We start from the raw sequence: 19059 nt of genomic DNA, 5'->3' as shown, positions 1-19059 counted from the left end.
TTACAATTTCTTTTGCTGAGTTATACACTCAACATTAAAAATAGACTTGATAATTCTAAGACATGAGATTTTACATTATTCACTTAAGCTGAACTAAGTTTAATAAACGTATGCTTATATTTACTGTATACTAATCAGCTTTCAAGTTGCTTCCTGATTCATGCCATTTGGTTCTGCCTTTGGAAGATCCACTTCATAGGATTACAGAAAGTTACTAGGTATTTGCCCTGAGGCCCTCACAAGCCTAGCCAAGAATTTAGCCCATGTTCTGTCAAGTCAGCACCTGATGCCCCTGTCCAGCAGGACACTAGTGGAATCCCAGGGGTGTATTTTCTGTTCCCCATCTAATTATCCAGGTTGTGCTTGAAAAGGTTAATGAGGTACTCTGCTTGAAGTGGATAGGGAGTCTATTCCACAGAAGGGGAAGTCTCTGGGACACAAATCTGTCCTGCCAAAAGTCCTGTTGATGTCACAGACCAGACTGAGGCTGCACATGTGGGTTACTCGAGTGGAACTTGAATTGTGGATATGCGTCAGTCCCATCAAGGTGAGGTCTGAGATTGCTTTGCATGCCAGACCCTCTGAGGAGTTTGTAGGAGATTGAGTAGAGGTACATGGCCTTTAGCCTATCTGTGTAGGGTAGATGTTTGAGGCCCTGGATTCTCCTGGTAAGGAACCTCTGTGGTCTCTCCAGCTGCTGCAGGTGCTTTGTGAGGTACATGCCAAAATGGGCATTGTACTCAATAATGGGTCTTATAAGAGAAGAATTCAAGGATGTTATGATCTCGTTGTCCCTTGATGTGATATCCTTACTAATGAGGTGGGCCATGTACAAAGCTTTCCATACAACAGAGGCAGTATGGTGGTCAAAAATCAGTTTGCTGTCGACCTAGGTGCCCAAGTCCCTCACAAAAAATTGCATGCTTAGGTCCTTGTTATTAATGTGATAATTTGTGAGGGGGTCACTCTCCTCAAACGGGGTGATGATGCATTTTTTGGCATTCACTTGAGGACATGTTTCTGGCACCAGTCATTAGTTTGTGTGAAACCCTCTTGGAGGATGTCCACATCATTAGGGGAATTGATGACAGTGCCCAGCTTGCAGTTATCTGCAGACATGGTCAGTTATACCCCACTGGTTTTTGACCTGCACTTCAGAAAAGTATATCCCAAACAACAAAGGCCCCAAGACCAGTCCCTGTGGTACACCTTTTGTTACTGGTCGACTGTTTGAGGTGGCTTCCCCTATTTTGACTAGGTGGGTTCTAACAGTGAGCCAGTTTGCTACCGATCTGGTAGCATAAGGATTGATGCCTAGTTGAGAGAGTTTATCTATTATACCTGAGTGGGAAATAGTATTGAAGGGTTTGGCCAGGTCAAGGTATGCAGTATGCACTGTCTTCCCATTGTCCATGGCTTTGGTGAGGTCTCAAAGAAGTCGACCAAATTTAACAGGCATGTCCTTCCCTTGACGAAACCAAACTGTGTGGGATCGAGTGTTTGGAGGTTGCCGATGTCCTTGTTAATGAGGTCCATGATAATCTGCTCCATGGCCTTGCAGATCAGGATAGTTAGGCTGATGAGTCTATAATTTCCTGGATCAGTGGCTGCTCCACCTTTGTGCAAAGGGATGACAGTGGCTGTCCTCCACTCGGCTGGGGATGAAGCAGGTACTTAGGCTTTGGTTGAATAGGGTGCCTAATGGTGCTGCAAGTTCCTGCCTGAGTCAGTTTCTCAGTCAGTCAAACAATAAATCGGTCAATAAATGTAGTTATATTCAAGTAAAAGGCAGCAAAAGGTAAATATTGTGCTTTGTACAGATGCAAAACTATAATAAGTAGTTGCAGTAAAGATGTAGCACTGTAATAAGCAGTTGTAACACAGATGCAGCACTATAATAAACAGTTGTAATAAAGGTGTAGTGCTGTAATAAACAGTTGTCTACCATGGGACAGTCACTATTAGGAAGAAATGTTGTAGAATGTGAATTATCCCAATGATGATTCTGCAGTATTCATGTATTATACATTGAATGGAATAGTGCTGGAATGAACATGTTTGGTTGATATGTTCATTTGTTGGGATGAAGATGTGATGAAGATAATGGTGAAGACGATGACAAAGATGCAATGAAGATAAAAATGATAAAGATGAAGATGATGAGGATGGAAAAGCAATGACAACGGTAATGGTGATGATGATGAATATCATGATGGCAAGAAAATGATGGAATGAAGATGAAGATAGAATAAACATGATATTGAAGATGAACCTGATGATGATGCAGATGTGGTGAAGATAAAGATTTGATGAAGATGATGAAAATGACGATGAAGGTACAATGAAGGTGATGATATAATGATGAAGATGAAAATGCACTGTATATGAAGCTCCAATATGGAGATGAATATGTGATTAAATTGCAATGTGATGAGGACACAAATATAAAAATGCACAAAAGATACAGTGACAACTGCATACAGGCTTCTGCAAACCTTTCACTTGTTTCTTGCAATGTTTTTTCTTGAGTTTATCAGCGTACCCATTTAGCCCTTCAAACATCCATTCTTTCCTATTCTCGTTATAAAGCACAGCATATCCAGAGTAGAGGTTCTCTACTTTCCAGAAGAGACACCTCAACAGTAACCACATGTTATGTCTAGGTGTTAGTGATGGTAGGAGACAACTGCTTGCAGTCCATCATACATGGTTATCTGAGATTCTTTTCTATGCATCTAATGCCTCAACCCCATATAAAGCTAGCCACGGCATGGAATGTTTGCTATGCTGATGTATAACATGCACTATTCATGTGTGCTTCCATGAAAATGTATCTGTGCTCTTTGCTGCTATGTTGTACTGCCCTTACACCCCTTCTGTCTAGGAGTTTACGTGCATAACTTTCACCAGAAACTAGTCCTAATATGTTGGCCACCTTGTTTCCTTTCCACTGAAGAGGGTAAGTCAGCAACCATTCTCTTTCACCTCCATTGACCATTTCCCACCAGTATCTAGTTCTGGTACTCAAAGCAAGGTTGCTAACATTACAATCAAAGTTCCATTGTTAAGCACCACAAAGCAGACTGTTCCTTGCAAGGCTTTGGTAATTTTTTTTCTTTTAAATTTAATCCAGGCTTCTCATCTTATATCCATGTTTAGTGACATACTTATGTTATTCATTCTTTCTCCAATACCCCATTTGTTTGTTTTCAGGATTATGTGAGAGCTGGAACCTATCCTAATAAGAAGTAGGCTTATGACAGAGCATCTATTCAGTTGGACTTGCAGTCCCTCTGTGGATGGATACTCACATACTGCCCTCACCCATTTGCAACCATTTCAGAGGATCATCAGTTGACCTATAGGCAGGCCTTTTGGCCCTGGGAGGAAATTGAAGCTCTCAGCAAAAATACATACTTTACACAGAAGATTCCCCAGTTAACAACTGAAATAGACAAATACTGTGATGTAGCACAACTAAATGTTGTGTCAGTGTGCCACTTCATGGTAATATCAATTCAGTTAAAATAATTACTTAACTGATTTTTTTAATGGAATGATATTGAACTGTATTTTCAATTAGACATTTGTAATTGAATTTGACCAGTATACAGTATAAACAAACTGGTCTTGGGATAAACTAGAAATGAAAGACTGGCTAAAACAGAATAAGATTATTGTAAATTTACTTTTATTTTTTGGGACCTTGCTTTGTATTTTTCTTTGTAATTTATTAGAGTGGATAGGTTTCTATTCACTCATTTTAATATTAGCACGAATCAGAAATCTTAATGTGCTGGATTTGTAGATGTGCTAGTTTGTATTTCTAAGAATTTTTCTTTCATTTAAGATGGTTCGCATGCAGCGTATTCAAGGCTCCAGAGATCCTGCTGAGTTAACCTACTATGCATTGTACAATGGAGAACCACTGCTGGGTACCGCAGCTGCAAAACAGCTGAGCACGATTGATCCACAGAGGATGGCCTTAACCCTGGGTTATGTTGTACTGATACAAGCAGACCGTAAGACTCCTTTTTTTACACATTAAACTGCACTTTCATTGTTTTCTTTAATAGTCAAATTACAGTTCACCACTAATTAGAAAGTTAGAATTAAAAAAGCACCGATTTAATAAAGAATTGTAGATGTTAAAAATTGTTCATGTATTCGGAGTTAACTTTGTTTCATTCTTCATTTAACCACATGTTCTGTTTTTTTTTTGTGATTCAGTAGGATAGACTGTAACATGAAAAATGTGTCGTTCTGTATTTTGTGAAGAATGTCTGTATTACATCTTTTTTGCAGTGTGCATAATTTCGGGGGTGCACTCACTATCATCAAGCCTTCTCCTCCAAGCTTTTGCCAGTTCATTTCTCTCCATCACCTCATAGTAACTATAGATTGTAGGGAGCCATTGAAGTATGAGAGTAAAAAACTTAAGTTTCCTAAATGAAGTACAAAGAATGCCTTGTTAAAGTATTAATAATCACCTTATTCTTAATCACATGCATGTGTTTATAAATCCATAATGATGACATATGGTACATTTTACCAGTGTTTAGCTTTTTTTACCTAAACTAGCTAAACTTGAAAGCCCTCTGAGCCAAAGGAAGAAAAATGTTCAGAGTCAAAATGAGTATTTAAATAGTAATATCTACACTATGCAAAAATGCCACCAGCTCTACTTTACAAGACGTCAGATAAGCATGTAGCTAATCAATGATTTTAGAACCATTCTGCTGTGATACTGCTCTGAGAGTCTCTGAGATTGGCCAAGAAAATTCAAGGTTGTTCCTAACAAGGCACACAAAGAAACATCAGGCTATCAGGTTTATAGGTTCATAGATTTTTACTAAGCTAATGACCACAAGAGCCTTTTTTAAGCCTAGCCATGCATCCCAAATCTCTGACAAATTTTTGTATCTTTGATAAGTGTGAGCAGGGGCTTGGGTGATGAAATATTTACAAGCGGGGCTTGAGCGATGAACCATTTGTAGGCTGCCTGTGTCCATTACAGACACAGATGCCAAACCAGGGATGACTTTCCTGTCCTCCATCCAGTTGTCCAAATTACACTTGAATTGGCTTCTGGAGGAACTCTGCTTTTCATGAATGGGGAGCCTGTTCCAGAGAAGGGGTAATCTTTGGGATACACACCTGTCTCTCCAACAGGTCCTATTTATATTACAGGCAAGGTTTCAGTCTTTAGTACAGGTAATTCTGGTGGTTTTTGTTTTGCAGATATGCAGGAGGTCCATCATTGTGGAGTCTGACAATGTCTAGTATGCAAGGTGTATATCTCCCCTCAACGGCCTGTAGGAGGCAGAATACAGGGATAGGGCCTTGAGGCAGTCTGCAGAGGACATGTTATTTGCTCCCTGTATTCTTTTACTGAGGAACCTGTATGGACGTTCCAATTGTTGTATATGCCTGGTTAGGTACATACCAATGGGATCATTGTACTCAATGATAGGTCTGATGGATGCTGAATACAGTGGAACAATAACTTCCTTGGACCTAGATGCCTTACCTTTGTTTATAAGTTGTGGAACATAGAATGATTTCCTTACTGCTGTAGACACATGATGGTCAAGGGCTAGATTACTGTCTATGTGTGTCCCAAAGTCTCTGACTACTGGGTTAGCTTTTAGGGGTGTGTTGTCAATATGATAGTTATCAGGGGCAGATGACTTCCAGAAGAATACTATTATGCATTTCATAATCAGTGTATCCAGAACATACCAGGCAACCACTAAAGTCCAGTCAATTTCAAAGAGGGAAAGGCTGGATGAGGAAGAGGGAAAGGACGAATGAATTAGGGGATAGGAGACGAGCATAACTGAGTCTCTCACATTTCAGGCATACAGTTGTATTTCCTTTCTCTTAGCATGGCACTAGACTTTTCTCCCTAGAAACTGAGTAAACCTAGTTAATACCTTCAATAAACTTGAACATTTCACATTCAAACATAATCTCAGCTTCATTTTACATGAGAAACCAGACAGTGTTTGTTTAGATTCCGTTGAAGGAAAAGGAAATTTAACCCCCCCACTACTTATAAACTTTTGAGAATTTTTATAAAGAAAATATTAGATTCTTGTTGTCAGCCACCCACAAAGAGATTTTTTTTTAAATTTTACTAACAATGAAAAGAAAGTGTTTATTAAGTTAAGTGACAAGTCGCTCATTACGACAGACAAACATGCCTAGCATAATCACAGTATGTAAACTTCAGGTGAGGTTCATAGCTGAATGCAGTCTAAGATTCGGTGTAATTAAGTATGCAGACATTTGCAGCTCATTCTGTTGGTAGTTAAAAAAGTCACCTATGAAAAATCACAGGGCCTGCGCCAGAAGAGAACCTCTGACAACTGCAGCTAAGAGTGACATGAAGAATGTAGACAAGCAGAGAGCATGCGTGTGCCTCAACATGTGCACTGCACTGTGCTGCAAAACTTTGGGAAAATCAGCAAGCCACATTAAGGGGCTTTCTGCACTGTCTAAATCTATTTTTTAAGGAGAGGGAGGAAGGCTGTGTTTTTTGTTAGGGGCAGGTGTAAAGGGAAGATGAAGATGGATTTAAGGAAAGAAAAAGGATGGTTAAGACAGTGAGGTGTAGGTGTAGGGGCACACAGGTAAACAGGGCAGGCAGTAATATGACTCTGATTGCTGCAAGAGGACTCTTTCCAGGTGGCTGATGTGGTCTTCCAGCCACTGGTATATCAGCTCCCACACCACTTCCACGGTTTCCCTGAAATTGATATACTACTTACTCTAGGCAGTGCCACTGGAAGGAATGATGGTTCTCCTGCTCTGTGAAGCATTACTAGACGGGGCCTCCTGCCTGCTCCCAGTGCACCCAATATGGATACAAGCTTAAATTCAGCTGGAATAGACACAGAGGAAGGATAGGATTGGTCGGGGGTGGTGGGTGGAGACCTGGGCCACACCATGGGAGATGCTATAGAAAATGCTAACATAAATAAAGAGAAGAAAAAAGATAACGACAAAGGGATGACAGCAAAATAGAGAAAAGAAAACGCAGACATGAGACATGCACAGAGCTGATATTACTCATGCAATCAAATATCTACATAATGTGAAAACAGTAACATTTATCGAATGGCATATTGCAAGCTTCTGCCTAAAGTGACTATAGTACTGACCATATGCTATTATGTTCTGGCTGGAGAACAGTTAAAAAAGCTAGCAGTCTCTGCTGTGTGTGTGCAAATGTGCAAGAGTAGTGCTGTACTCACAAAGACCATTGGTAGTTGTGTGATGCTGTGTCATACTACACATGCGCTCAGTACAATGTTCTTTATCTAGTATTTGTAAAAACGATACGGCAGTGCAAAGCACACATAAGCATTCCTGAAGTGCCTATATCTGTGTAACATGTCCATAATCCCAATCATGTAGGCTGTGTAACAGGCAATCTTTATTTTGGGCAGTAAAACCTCTAAAGGACTAACCATTGACATTGTGTAGACATAGTAGCAATTACATACTGTGACTGTACTTAGAGTTATTGCACCGAAAAACAATGTGCTCTCTGATTGGAAAGCCTCACCATTGTCCTGTGATACAGAACGCTATTCTCTATAATAATCTCTGGAGCTAAGAAAAGTGAAGCGCAATAAAGTCATAATTTACATTCCCAAAAGCATCAAGTTGATAAAATATAAGAAAAATGGTTACTGAACAGGCAAGTAGCATAATTATTTACAATACATCTTGAGTGCCCTTACTCTGATCTCTTCTTTCCACTAGCTAAGAGAGTCAGGACGGCACCTCCTCATGTCACTGTAGTGGGGTCTGCACTGCTCACCAGCACATTCTGTGTCAGTGGCATCAAACATCACCCTGACAAGACTGTACCAGGCATCCAGTTTATATCAGGGACCGTCACAAGAGTCCCTGATCTGGTGCTCCCAGTGGTTTCTATGCATCTAGAAAACAATGTTTTACTTTCCACTACAGGGAATCTCTGCCAGCTCTGTTGCCTTTTGAGGCCATGGCCATTTACCAGGTCACATTGCAGAAAACTTTGGTAGCGCTCTCGTGGTCTGCCCATTGACCTTTATGGCACATAACATGCAGTTTGTTAGTGAGACCTTTCACAATGTCACACTTATATAGTTCAGAAATTATTGCAGGGGCATGATGGTGTTAGGAGGTGCATGTTGTATGTGAAAACAAGCTTGAAAATTGTGTAGGTGTTGTATGTGAAAACAGGCTTAAAAATTGTGTAGAAGGTGCATGCTGCCCCAGTATGAACTATAATGCCTCCATCAGATACAAAAGTAAACTGTTTTTGCCCACCCCAGGGATCACTGACTCACCTACCCAAGCTCAGTGCCATTTGCTGGTACTCATGCAAATTAATGTAAATGATAAATTAATTACTGCCTCATTTGCATAAATGCCAAGCTAGAACATTTGAATTTATGTGATATAAGCCCCTTGAGCTGCCATGGACCTCATCACGCAGTGGAAGATTGCAAGCCATTAACTCTTCAGAGCTCATGGAAATTGGGGGATATGTGACTATGTAAAGCTACTTGTGTGGAAGGTAAGTATGCACCCTAAAACTTCATATTACCTGGTACCTTGTCATACAATGTTTGATTATAACCTGCACTGGTACTGTGGTAATGTGAAATGTTGTTCATGTTGTAGGTTATGGGTGCAGTCATGTAGACTTATATAAGGGGTTCTGCTCTTCAGCGGTCCACTTTACTATAAGGGGGTGCAAGTTCCTGTGCAGTGGGATAACACAGTGTGCAACATATATGATTATATGTCTGTGAACATGGAAACTTTAGACATTGTTGCATTACAATCAATCACAGAGTCTCAGTTGTGGACTGGTTTTGTTGCCTGATTCTGTATACAGGGTGGTAACCCTTCTTGGTAGGTAGGTCATGTACAGGCTGTTACCACTCCTGCACTCGATAACCTAATCATGCTGTACTGACAGTTTATTTAGCACTGGGGGGTTGGGAGAAGGACTGCGTATTCACATATTACTGTCTGATACACTTGTTTGAGGGAACACAAGAGGAAAGCATTGTGATAGAGAGGTGCGACTACTGTTTGCAGATCTGCACTTTGCATTTGTAATGCTGCTGGATTACAGAGGGTTTATGTATTTTTTATTCCTGCTACAGAAACTATAATCGATGTGCATTCAGCAGCAGCACAGGTCTAGGCCTGGCACAAACGCTGCAGTAGGTGTTCACCTTTTCCTTCTGCTCATGAAGTTATCTGGTTTCTCACTGACGTGTTTGCGGCCTCATTACATTCATACTGAAACCTATACAATGTCAAAGCCATGTCCTAGATAAGGTCAGCTGGCGTCAGTCATAATATGGATGGTAACCAGTAGACTATTCTAGAAGGTCGATGTGTGTGGACACCAAGTGCAGACCTCAGTGTAAATCTGTTCACTATCAAATTGTTTGGGGTGGGGTTGGCCACAATTAAGGTAGAACACAAAACATGCTCATGGTTATCCAGTTTGTGTGTGTTATTGCTCATAGAGATACAAGGTCACATACCTTGTACCACACAGGTACCCCATACATTATATTATGTTGGGCATGTGAGGTAGTGATGTGATTCTTCCTACATACTTTTTTTTCCTTCCACAGCAGGATGCTAACCATGGCAAGCAAAGGAAATGCAAGTTCTCTCTTATGCAGAGAATAAGGTCCTGCTGCTGTCCACTTTCTCTTTGGTCAGAGAATAACTGGCCATAATACATCTGGCTGGCCCTTTCTCAGTTGTGCCTGATGTTATGTTGTGAATGACATCAAAGCTGTCAATGGCCTGGGCACGGATTATAGATAATGAGATGCTGGGCCACGGAAATGATCGGTGCTACTAAAGCTCATGCTGCCCTCTTGGCAAAGGAGCTAAGTGCAGGTAGAGGAGTTTCTCAACTCTCTAAGTGGGGGTTCTGACACACTGGTGTACTATTATGGAGTTCTGAATATAAGTGGTAAGCTAGCCTGGCCACCCAGAATATCTGTTGGAGATGCCCCAACATTTGTCTTGACAGGAGAAAATATCTACATACCAGGTAAATGATTTATGTGGTACAGATTAAAAATACTGGACCATCAAGGCTTCAGAATCAGAGACCATGTAAGGTTTGTTATCTAGTATTTTGCTATACCAGTCTATACCATAGTACGCATTCATTCTATAGGATTCGGTTACTGGTAACAGGTGACGTTAGCCTAAGAACTTTCTTTTGGCATCTTTGCAAGTGATATTTCATCAGATTCCTCCACTGTGGATATACCTCAGTTTGATGTCAGACATATGCCACACTAAGATGATGATGGCAGGTAGTGTGGCATCCATATCCCCACCCCAGTCTGTGCCTGTACAACTCACCTCAGACAAGCAACATGACACACAAAGACAGGAAGCTGCAGACAGATCTACCCAGAAGGGATGTCTCCCTCTGCTGTGTACTCCTCCCCTGAGTTGCTGAAAGCTCAATCGAACAGATGCAAGACACAGGTAAATGTCTTTTTGGTGGTTGTGCATGCCATGGATAAGGCTCCATCACCTAAGCTGGCTTTGTCAATGACCGTGACCCAGCAGATGTGCATGACCATAATCCAGGAACAGACTGACATGTGATGTAGGGTGTTGGCCTGAAGCAGGTCTCCCTATACACATAGGGATCATTGCAGATGTTCTTCCTAATGCTGGTTTACATCTGTCTCTGGAAGTGAGGGCTGTTGTGGAAAGCGGAGGCCATGGTCAGATGCACATAGTACCACCACTTCCATGTCTCAATCCATTGTGAGGGGAGTACCATAGAATGTTGAAGTTCTTTACATCAGGGTGCTTGTGCAAAGTTGATTCACAGCAGGGGCCACTGCTCACTTTCATAGATCATTCCATCCTCTTAGCATGGTCTGGATAGTGCCTGTGTCCTTCCCAGGCGAGGGCATTCCTGAGGAGGGTGTGTGTGCACTAGCTGTGCACACATCTGCTGTGGCTACCCTTGACTTGTCTATAAGATTTCACGACAGCACTGCAACATTTGCTGAGGCTGTGCCACAGCGTGCGCGCGCACACACACACACACACACACACACACACACACACACACGCACACACACACACACACACACACACACACACACACACACACACACACACACACACACACTCAGATGTACAGAAGGCCTAGCACTTCACAGAGGCATAGCAATAGCAACAGTGCCCCCTTACTGTCCAGTGTACCCCCTCTCCCCATGCATCCTCACAGGTCTGTCAGCCACATCAACAAGTGATATCAATATGTACGAACACACACAATTGCCCATTGATGACATTTTACACTGTGGCCCTCTACATGTGTTCATATGTTCATAACTGTCCCTTGCCCTGTGTACCCTTGTTATTTCGGTAGCCTATGTATGAGATACAGTATGGTCAATCTATACATGGTCTACAAACACATTGTATATTATATATTGTGTATTACAGACCACCTGGTTATTGATGGAGTAGAACACTTTACAGTTAATATACATTTGTCCCTACTCTCCAGTGCCTCAAGGAAAAAAGGATATGTCATAATAATAATGTATTGCCTATCTCCTATGTGGTATGTGGACACCACATATGATCCCCCACATGCTGAAGCATGCCATTGAGGAACTGGTACAGTATACTTCATGCAGATGCTTGAAATACACCTACTGAGCCCCCCTTTGGTTGCTGAAAGGTCCCTGTGGCTAGTATTGGCAAAGCCGCACATATCTTGATGTCTACAAGGATTGTATTCCAAGCTTCCCATGGAGCCTGCATGTGTGTGTGACACATCTCAACCAGCTGCTGCATGGTGACTTCATCCACATAGTAGCAGTCCACAGTTTTAATGTCATGGAGTGCATGATATGGTAGGTGTAGGTAGATGGCATGGCAGTACTGAGGGTGACTACAAGCAGTGCTGCCTCATGGTTTTGCACTTTTCCTCATGTAACCCCAGGATTTTCCTGTGCAGTAATTAACTCTGGAGCTAACACCTGTGGGCATGGTATACGTACATCTCTGAATCACTCTGCCATATTGTTTACCCTCATTTTCATTTGCGACTGACCTCATTTTAATATTATTGCTCTTTACCATTTCATTATACTGCCATTAGCATACTAAAATTTCAGGTTTCCTAGAATGCACTAAGTGGGGTGGGTCTCTGAATTGTCCGTAACTCATATGTGGCCACTGATCATGAAAAGTCACTTACTGTGATGTGGAAAACATTTCTGAATCCCAGTAACTATGTATTTTGAAGGCTAATAATGGTAATTGTACATACCTTTCAACTGTCCAGATTTTTGCAGCATGTCCAGATTTTTTGCCTCATATTTTTGGTCAGTTCTTCATAAAATTTGTGGTTTTCTGCCAAACCACTGAGGACTGAAGTCGCTAAATAATGACATGCATTTGAGTTTCAGACTTCATATCCTTCAGAAAATGTATGCAAACACAAATCTTGAAATTCTCTGATCTTTCTAAGTTTAAGAGCAATATTTAAACTCTGTCCCCAGTTTTTAGGCATTTTCCCCCATTGTTTTAGGCTTTGTCGAGATTTTTTGTACTAAGAAGTTGAGAGGCATGATATTCATGGATACTAAAAAATATACATATGCTATTTTATTTGATGCTAAAATAAAACATATGTGTGTAATGACATATAGGCAATTTACATGCAGCTTAACCTGAAGCCCCTGACATTACTGCCGACTCATATGCATTTTTTCATGCAACCTCTCCCAGACTGCCCATATTGTAAGCTCTCATGTCCGCTACCTATAATTTTGGTGACGTATACTAAAACTGAACTTATCACTATGTATCTAGCTAAAGTTCTGACTGATATTGTCAGCATTTCACCTTCCTTTATACAAGATTTTTGGCGTCTTTTTAGTAAATGTAATTATTCAGAATTTCAACAGTGTCTTACTTTTGCTCCCATCGATGGTAAGGAGTTACTCTGATATTCCACAAAATGATGCTACAGGTATAATGCTGCATTATTTGTTGCACAATAAGTTTGGAGGTGAGAACAATACAATATATACATTGTTAGATGTAGTACAATCTAATAACTTTTTTTTGCTTCTGATTGTCATCATCAAATTAAAAGGATAGTTATGGGCAATGTGGTGGCACCCATTTTACTAAAATTGTCATGTGAGAATATGACAAGGTTTATTTAAAAGTTGTGCATTTTTTAATTCAATTCCCATCTATTTATATTTTATAGTTTATGTATTTCTTATTTGGAAGGTTCATTTTTTGAACTTAATAACTTTTTACAGTGTGCTAACAGCACCAATATTTTTTTTGGCTTTTACTGCAAATGTTTCTAATGATGATGCATAATGTTTAGATGTTGCTGTTTATGCAAAATAATGTTGTTATGCAAAAAGAAATAATCTAATTCAGTATGCAATCATTCTAGAGGTTATACTAATTTTTAAAAAGTTACATTTTTTTGACTGACAGCATAAAAGAAAATGTGTGTGTGGTGATGATGTAACATTTAATTGAAATGTATATTATGGATTTGTGCTCTTTCTGTAATTATGTAATTGTATTTCTCTGGGGCTTTTCTCCCCAGGACTCCACTGAAAATGGGCTCCTTGTAGCCCAATGGACTATCCTGGAAAACAAACTGCAAATAAATAAATAAATGATTCAAAGAGTTAGCTTAAGAGAAAAGAGTTCAAATGGCAACTGAGGCTTTAATGCAAACTACCAATGGGCTTAGTGGCTTTATCATCATTAAGTGTTTTAAAGTTATTGCTTAGTTTGTTAATACTGTTATTCATTAACATGATTTTTTGATGTTGTAATAGTCTCAACATTTTTTTCACTTATTTGTTCTGAGTTCATAATCTTATTAATAACTTTGCTTTAGTGGTAGTCTTACAACAAAGTGGCTTAACATAATTATTTTGTTCTCTGTATATTTTTTAAACTTTTTTATTGCTTTATGCACACTGTAAAATTTCAAAAAATATCTAATTTATTGCTTGAATTCATTCTCTAGTTGCTTGGTTATTTTGAGTGGATGTTTATATTCTGATGTTACACAAATCTGAGTAATTATTGTTCAACTCTTCTAATGAAGTCTTCGATGTAAGATGAAAGTGATCAGCAGTTGTTGAATGAGTCTTTTTTCAAGTTTTTGTTTGCTTTTAGTTTTATTTTATTCAAACCTGGGTCATACTAAATCAGCCTTTTAATTTATTAGTAGGTATACATTGTTGTTCCAGATAGCTCTTTTTTATTGGTGAGTATTCAATCTTTTACTAGGTTTCATGACACTCTCTAAATTTAAACAAATTAGTTTCAAGTCTGGCCCTTCTATAAACAGACCAGAAATACTCCCTCCAGGACATCATGACCTTTATTTTGGAGAGTGACACCTTCTTCCCATAGGGACCATCTCATTTTAACCTAGCTAAGAAGATTGCACTGAGGTGCTGTATTGCTTCCCCTAGTGGCAATAAATATAACATGCTCCTGCTTTCAAAATGTAAACAAAATTAACTTTCACATATTTCTTAAATAACAAAAACAATTGTACCCTACAGATTTTGGCATTTCTTCACAAAGCTAACGCTGGCAACTGGTCACTGAGAGAATGAACCATGACCCCTACCTGTGTTGTGCTTTTAGGGGTAGTAAAGAGGACACAGTTAAAAAAAACATGTTACTGCTCTAGTTTCAAGGCTTCAGAGACCAGGAAGGCCATTAGTCATAAGGATAAACAGAGTGGTAACATTAGGAGTGGGCGAGTGAAGATCCTTGTGACTTGTTGATAAATTTACCTTGGGGGGGGGGATTATATAATCAAATACCCGATAGTGCTTTGTCTTGCGGTGCACTTTTTTCTTTACCTTGTTGACTTTGATGTGTATTAAGCTGCTATTCCTTTGTGCAGAATATAGGAACTGTTTCTCAGATTACAAGAAAATGAGGCTGTCATGAAACAAGCTGGCAGCATCATCCTATAGCACCTTTCTGCAGCCTGCCTGAATTTAGGATTTTTGTAAACTGGAGTCATTGATTGTTTGCTTTGGCCATGTATGATCCCAATTATTTTCATTAGGGGTAATGTATTATTATCGACCATGGGATGGGTAAGGCCAGTCTCTTCCCAAATGGGACAGGTTAATTTGAGCACAGAAAGAGAAATTGGCTGGCTTAAAATGGCCTACAAGGGCATGTAGGCTAGTACTTACCTATGACCCTATAACCCACTGATATAATCTTGACCTAGTTATGATCAGATTCATTTTTTTCTGATACCTTTTGTGCTTGTAAGTGCTGACCTTGGTCCATTTGTATTTTGCCAATTGCATTTATTTCAGTCAGTGACAGTATTGTTGTGTGCTAGACCAGGGGTGGGATGAATAAGCTCAGATATTATAAAATAAATAACCTTGTACAATTTTTTGGCAATTCTTAGAATGTACAAGATATTTAATATGCACTCTGTAAGTAGATATAGAGTTTATTAACCACCACCCCCTTCCAATATGTCTCAAACTGAACAATGAAACTAAAAGTCCCCAACTTTGTTCTCAGCTTCTAATGCTTCCAATGTCCGCAAATGCAAAGTCTGACCAAAAGAAGTCACCTCCCTTTTACTGGAGAAACCAGTTATGGGTAACACCAGTACACAGGGTAATAAGAGACCACGCCCATATGATTAGGTGGTAGTTCTCTTCCCTTCTGCAGTGCCAGGGGGAATGCATAAGTGCACTGTTAGTGGATGCAGCTGTAATGAATAATAGATATTCCATATCCTTGATGTACCATGGAATTGCATCATTTCTGTCCACTAAGTGGTCTCCTTAGTTTATACTGCCCACTGCAGTGTGGCTTTAATGACCTGACTCCAGAAGGTCAAGATGCCACTCAAGACAACTGCTTCACCAGCTCTGTCTCTCACTTCTGGGAAGCACTAATAAACTGTTCTAATTTATATTTACCAAATTCCCCATGGAAGGAGGAGTGTATAGTAGATGGTTGTCCCCCTTCCCATTCTACACTTCCACAGCAGTGCATTCATTTAAGACCACTACCCAGCAGTCACTTAGTCTTACCCTTAGTACAAGATCTTGTGCACCTTAACTGGTAGGAAAGAAAAAATTGCAGGCACCACCTGCGGGGACCATGGCTTCAGCTGTGCATATTTACTAGGGCAACTTTCTCTGTTCTGCACCCTGCTCTGTATCTCACTTTCCTTCTCAAACCAAAGATACAACACAAATTTCTACTGTAGATAACAATTGCTAATATAATTAGTGTTAGCAGCAAATCCTCAAATCACAAAAACTCAAAAAATGCTTTTCAGTGTGACTGTGCATCAGTTGTAGAAATTAGGCAAAGAGCAGCTTCACATCTGAAATAACCACTCAGCTGTTGTGTTAAAACCCCACTCTGTCAGTGTTCACTGATCACACTCTGGATCGCTCAGACAGAATGTTAGTAATGTTCTGAGTATGTCAACATACTCAGTTAGGAGATAATAGCAAAGATGTCTATAGAGTTCAGTACTAAACTTGTAATCTGTTAATCTTATAAAAACCTGAATAACATAATGTGCCATGTCTGCATTTCTTAGCACATATAAAGTCATTTAGTGATTTTTTTTAGTCATTTGACCCTAGTTTGTCCCCTCTCTCTTTTCATACTACTCCATACCATAGTATCTTCATATTACTTAGAGTGGTCCCCTCAGTCATTGTCTGCAGCCCATTAAGTTCATAGGCTGGTACTAGGCTATCGGCCCTAGGGCCTATACAAGCCTAGCCATAACATTTCCCTGGCTATTTCTTCCCACACTATTTACTTCCCTGGATCCCTGGACCCCTGTCTAGCAGGGCAACTGACATGATCCCCGGGGTGAATTTCCTTTCTCCCATCCAATCGTCAAGGTTCCTTTTGAAGAGGGCCAAAGAGGCGCTCTGCTTGACATGTATGGGCAGTCTATTCCAGAGTCCGGGGAGTCTCTGGGTCAGGAACCTACCCCTCCAGCATGCTTTGTTTATTGTGATGACAAGGTTTAGATCCCTGGAGTGTGTGGCTCTGAGGGATTGGGATAAGTAACTTGTTTTAGGGAATTTACATGACTTTTATTGAAACTCCCTTTACCAATCACCACCCTACCAGTTCAACTACAGTGAAATTGTACTGTATTGTACTGATAATAAACACAGTTTTAAATGCATGGACCTGCAAAATGGAAAGGCAGTAAATTCTGTTACCCATAAGTCAAACAAATGTTTTTAATTTAAAATCAAACTTTTTTTTTCCTGTGAGTTGAATATTGCAGTGATTCCTGATTGTAGTGTTTGCTGAAGTTTGATCACTAAGGTGAAAGCAGATGAACTTAAGATGTGATGAGGCATGCGGACCCATTTAAGACAATATTGGTAGTCCTATTTCATGTTTAAAGATTCTGTTTGTGTTTAGCTTTCTTATCAGTAAACAACACAATGAATATGTTTCATACAAAGGCTAAATTGAATATGTTTCATACAAAGGCTAAATTTACACCTTGTCGTCATAACATCAAAAGTATACTAGCCTGTAGATAATTTGCATAGTAAAACTTTGTGAAACATAATGTTTTGTTTTTTTATTTTTATTGCTGCAGCTGTTGTGAAAAACCCACCAAACAAGTTATGGATCATTGCAGCTGTGTTGGCACCTATTGCGGTGGTAACGGTCATTATCATTATTATTACTGCAGTGCTTTGCCGAAAAAACAAGAGCGACTTCAAGCCAGACACAATGGCGAACTTACATCAGAGGACAAAGGTAAGCATTGCTAGATTTACTAATTATATATAAAGTTAATTAAAAGAAAACAGCAATCTGGTACTGTGACTGTGAGGAATAAAGCATAGACTCTGCCACAGATGACCTGTAATCATTTCACTATCCAGGCATTAGAGGAGCTGGACAGGAAGGGAGAGAGAGAGAGGAGTGACCAGTGCCAACTTAAATCTGGATAAGGGAGGCAGTTAGACACCATGGATAACTTACATTAAAGAACAAAGATTTACCAAGAACAATTTATGCAACTTGGAAAAAAAATGCAAACGTGCTTTCTGTTCCGTGCTCATTAAAATGAGATTTTCTTCATTTTCTGTAAGAAAATATCCATACATAATCCTGATTGTAATGCTCTGGTTTATTTGCTGTGTTCAATGTAACAGTAAATCAAAGGAAACATAATGAGTACGTTAGTGGTACAGCAGATGAAATGTTTTTATATTAATGAGCATTGCAGTGGAGCCTGTCAGATGCTTGCATGGGACACCTAAATGCACCTGTTATGAGCGACAGTTTTGGTTTGGAGAACACATGGTCTACCACCTAACAAACAGCTGCTTACACAAAGCTCAGAAGATCCAATAGTTGTTGGAAATATAAGGGAAACATAACAAAATAGACTTGCTCCACTTTCTAAGACAGATTTTACTGCAAACCTCCTATGTCATTCTTCTGAAGCAGGAACACATCACAGTGGACTACTGTAATTACTAGCGGTTAATAACAAAAAAGATACCAGGGAGTTATTTATATACTTATTTACTATTTGCTCACCAGGAAGATAGACTGACCTATTGACCCTTTTCAGCCATGACCCGAGCCTAAACATCAGAAAATACAATTAAAAATAAAATATACAAAATGAGTACATAGCAACATCCAGGACATAATAGGACTGAATGCAGATAAAGATTAAAAGATCCAGTGAGTGTGCATTGAAAAAAGATATATACAAAATACAAGTTAAGATTTGCATAAAATACAGTGCAATCATACATTTAATGCATAAACTGCTATATGGTTTACCACCATATGGTGAAGCACACAGTGCTCGAACCTATATATGTCCGAATATATTTTGCGAATCCTGGCATGTCGCAAAAATGCCAAATACGACATTTCTGACCACTCTACATCCAGAAACGAGTACTAACACGAGTCAAA

At 39.7% G+C, this 19059-nt stretch overlaps 1 protein-coding gene across 1 annotated transcript in view; it reads left to right on the top strand.

The window, feature by feature from the left end:
- KIAA1549L (KIAA1549 like) overlaps positions 1-19059 on the top strand; it is a 1927305-nt gene that overhangs the window by 1406516 nt on the left and 501730 nt on the right. Inside the window, exons 10-11 of the mRNA XM_044059234.1 lie at positions 3851-4022; positions 17714-17877. Coding sequence (XP_043915169.1) covers positions 3851-4022; positions 17714-17877 — 336 coding nt within the window. The remainder of the gene's footprint in view (positions 1-3850; positions 4023-17713; positions 17878-19059) is intronic.

Source organism: Protopterus annectens, chromosome 17.part0, assembly GCF_019279795.1.
Source record: "Protopterus annectens isolate FY-2018-M chromosome 17.part0, PAN1.0, whole genome shotgun sequence".
In the NCBI taxonomy this organism is placed as follows: domain Eukaryota; kingdom Metazoa; phylum Chordata; order Ceratodontiformes; family Protopteridae; genus Protopterus; species Protopterus annectens.
Note: the sequence above shows the minus strand (reverse complement) of the source record. Positions and strands in the feature narration are given on the sequence as shown.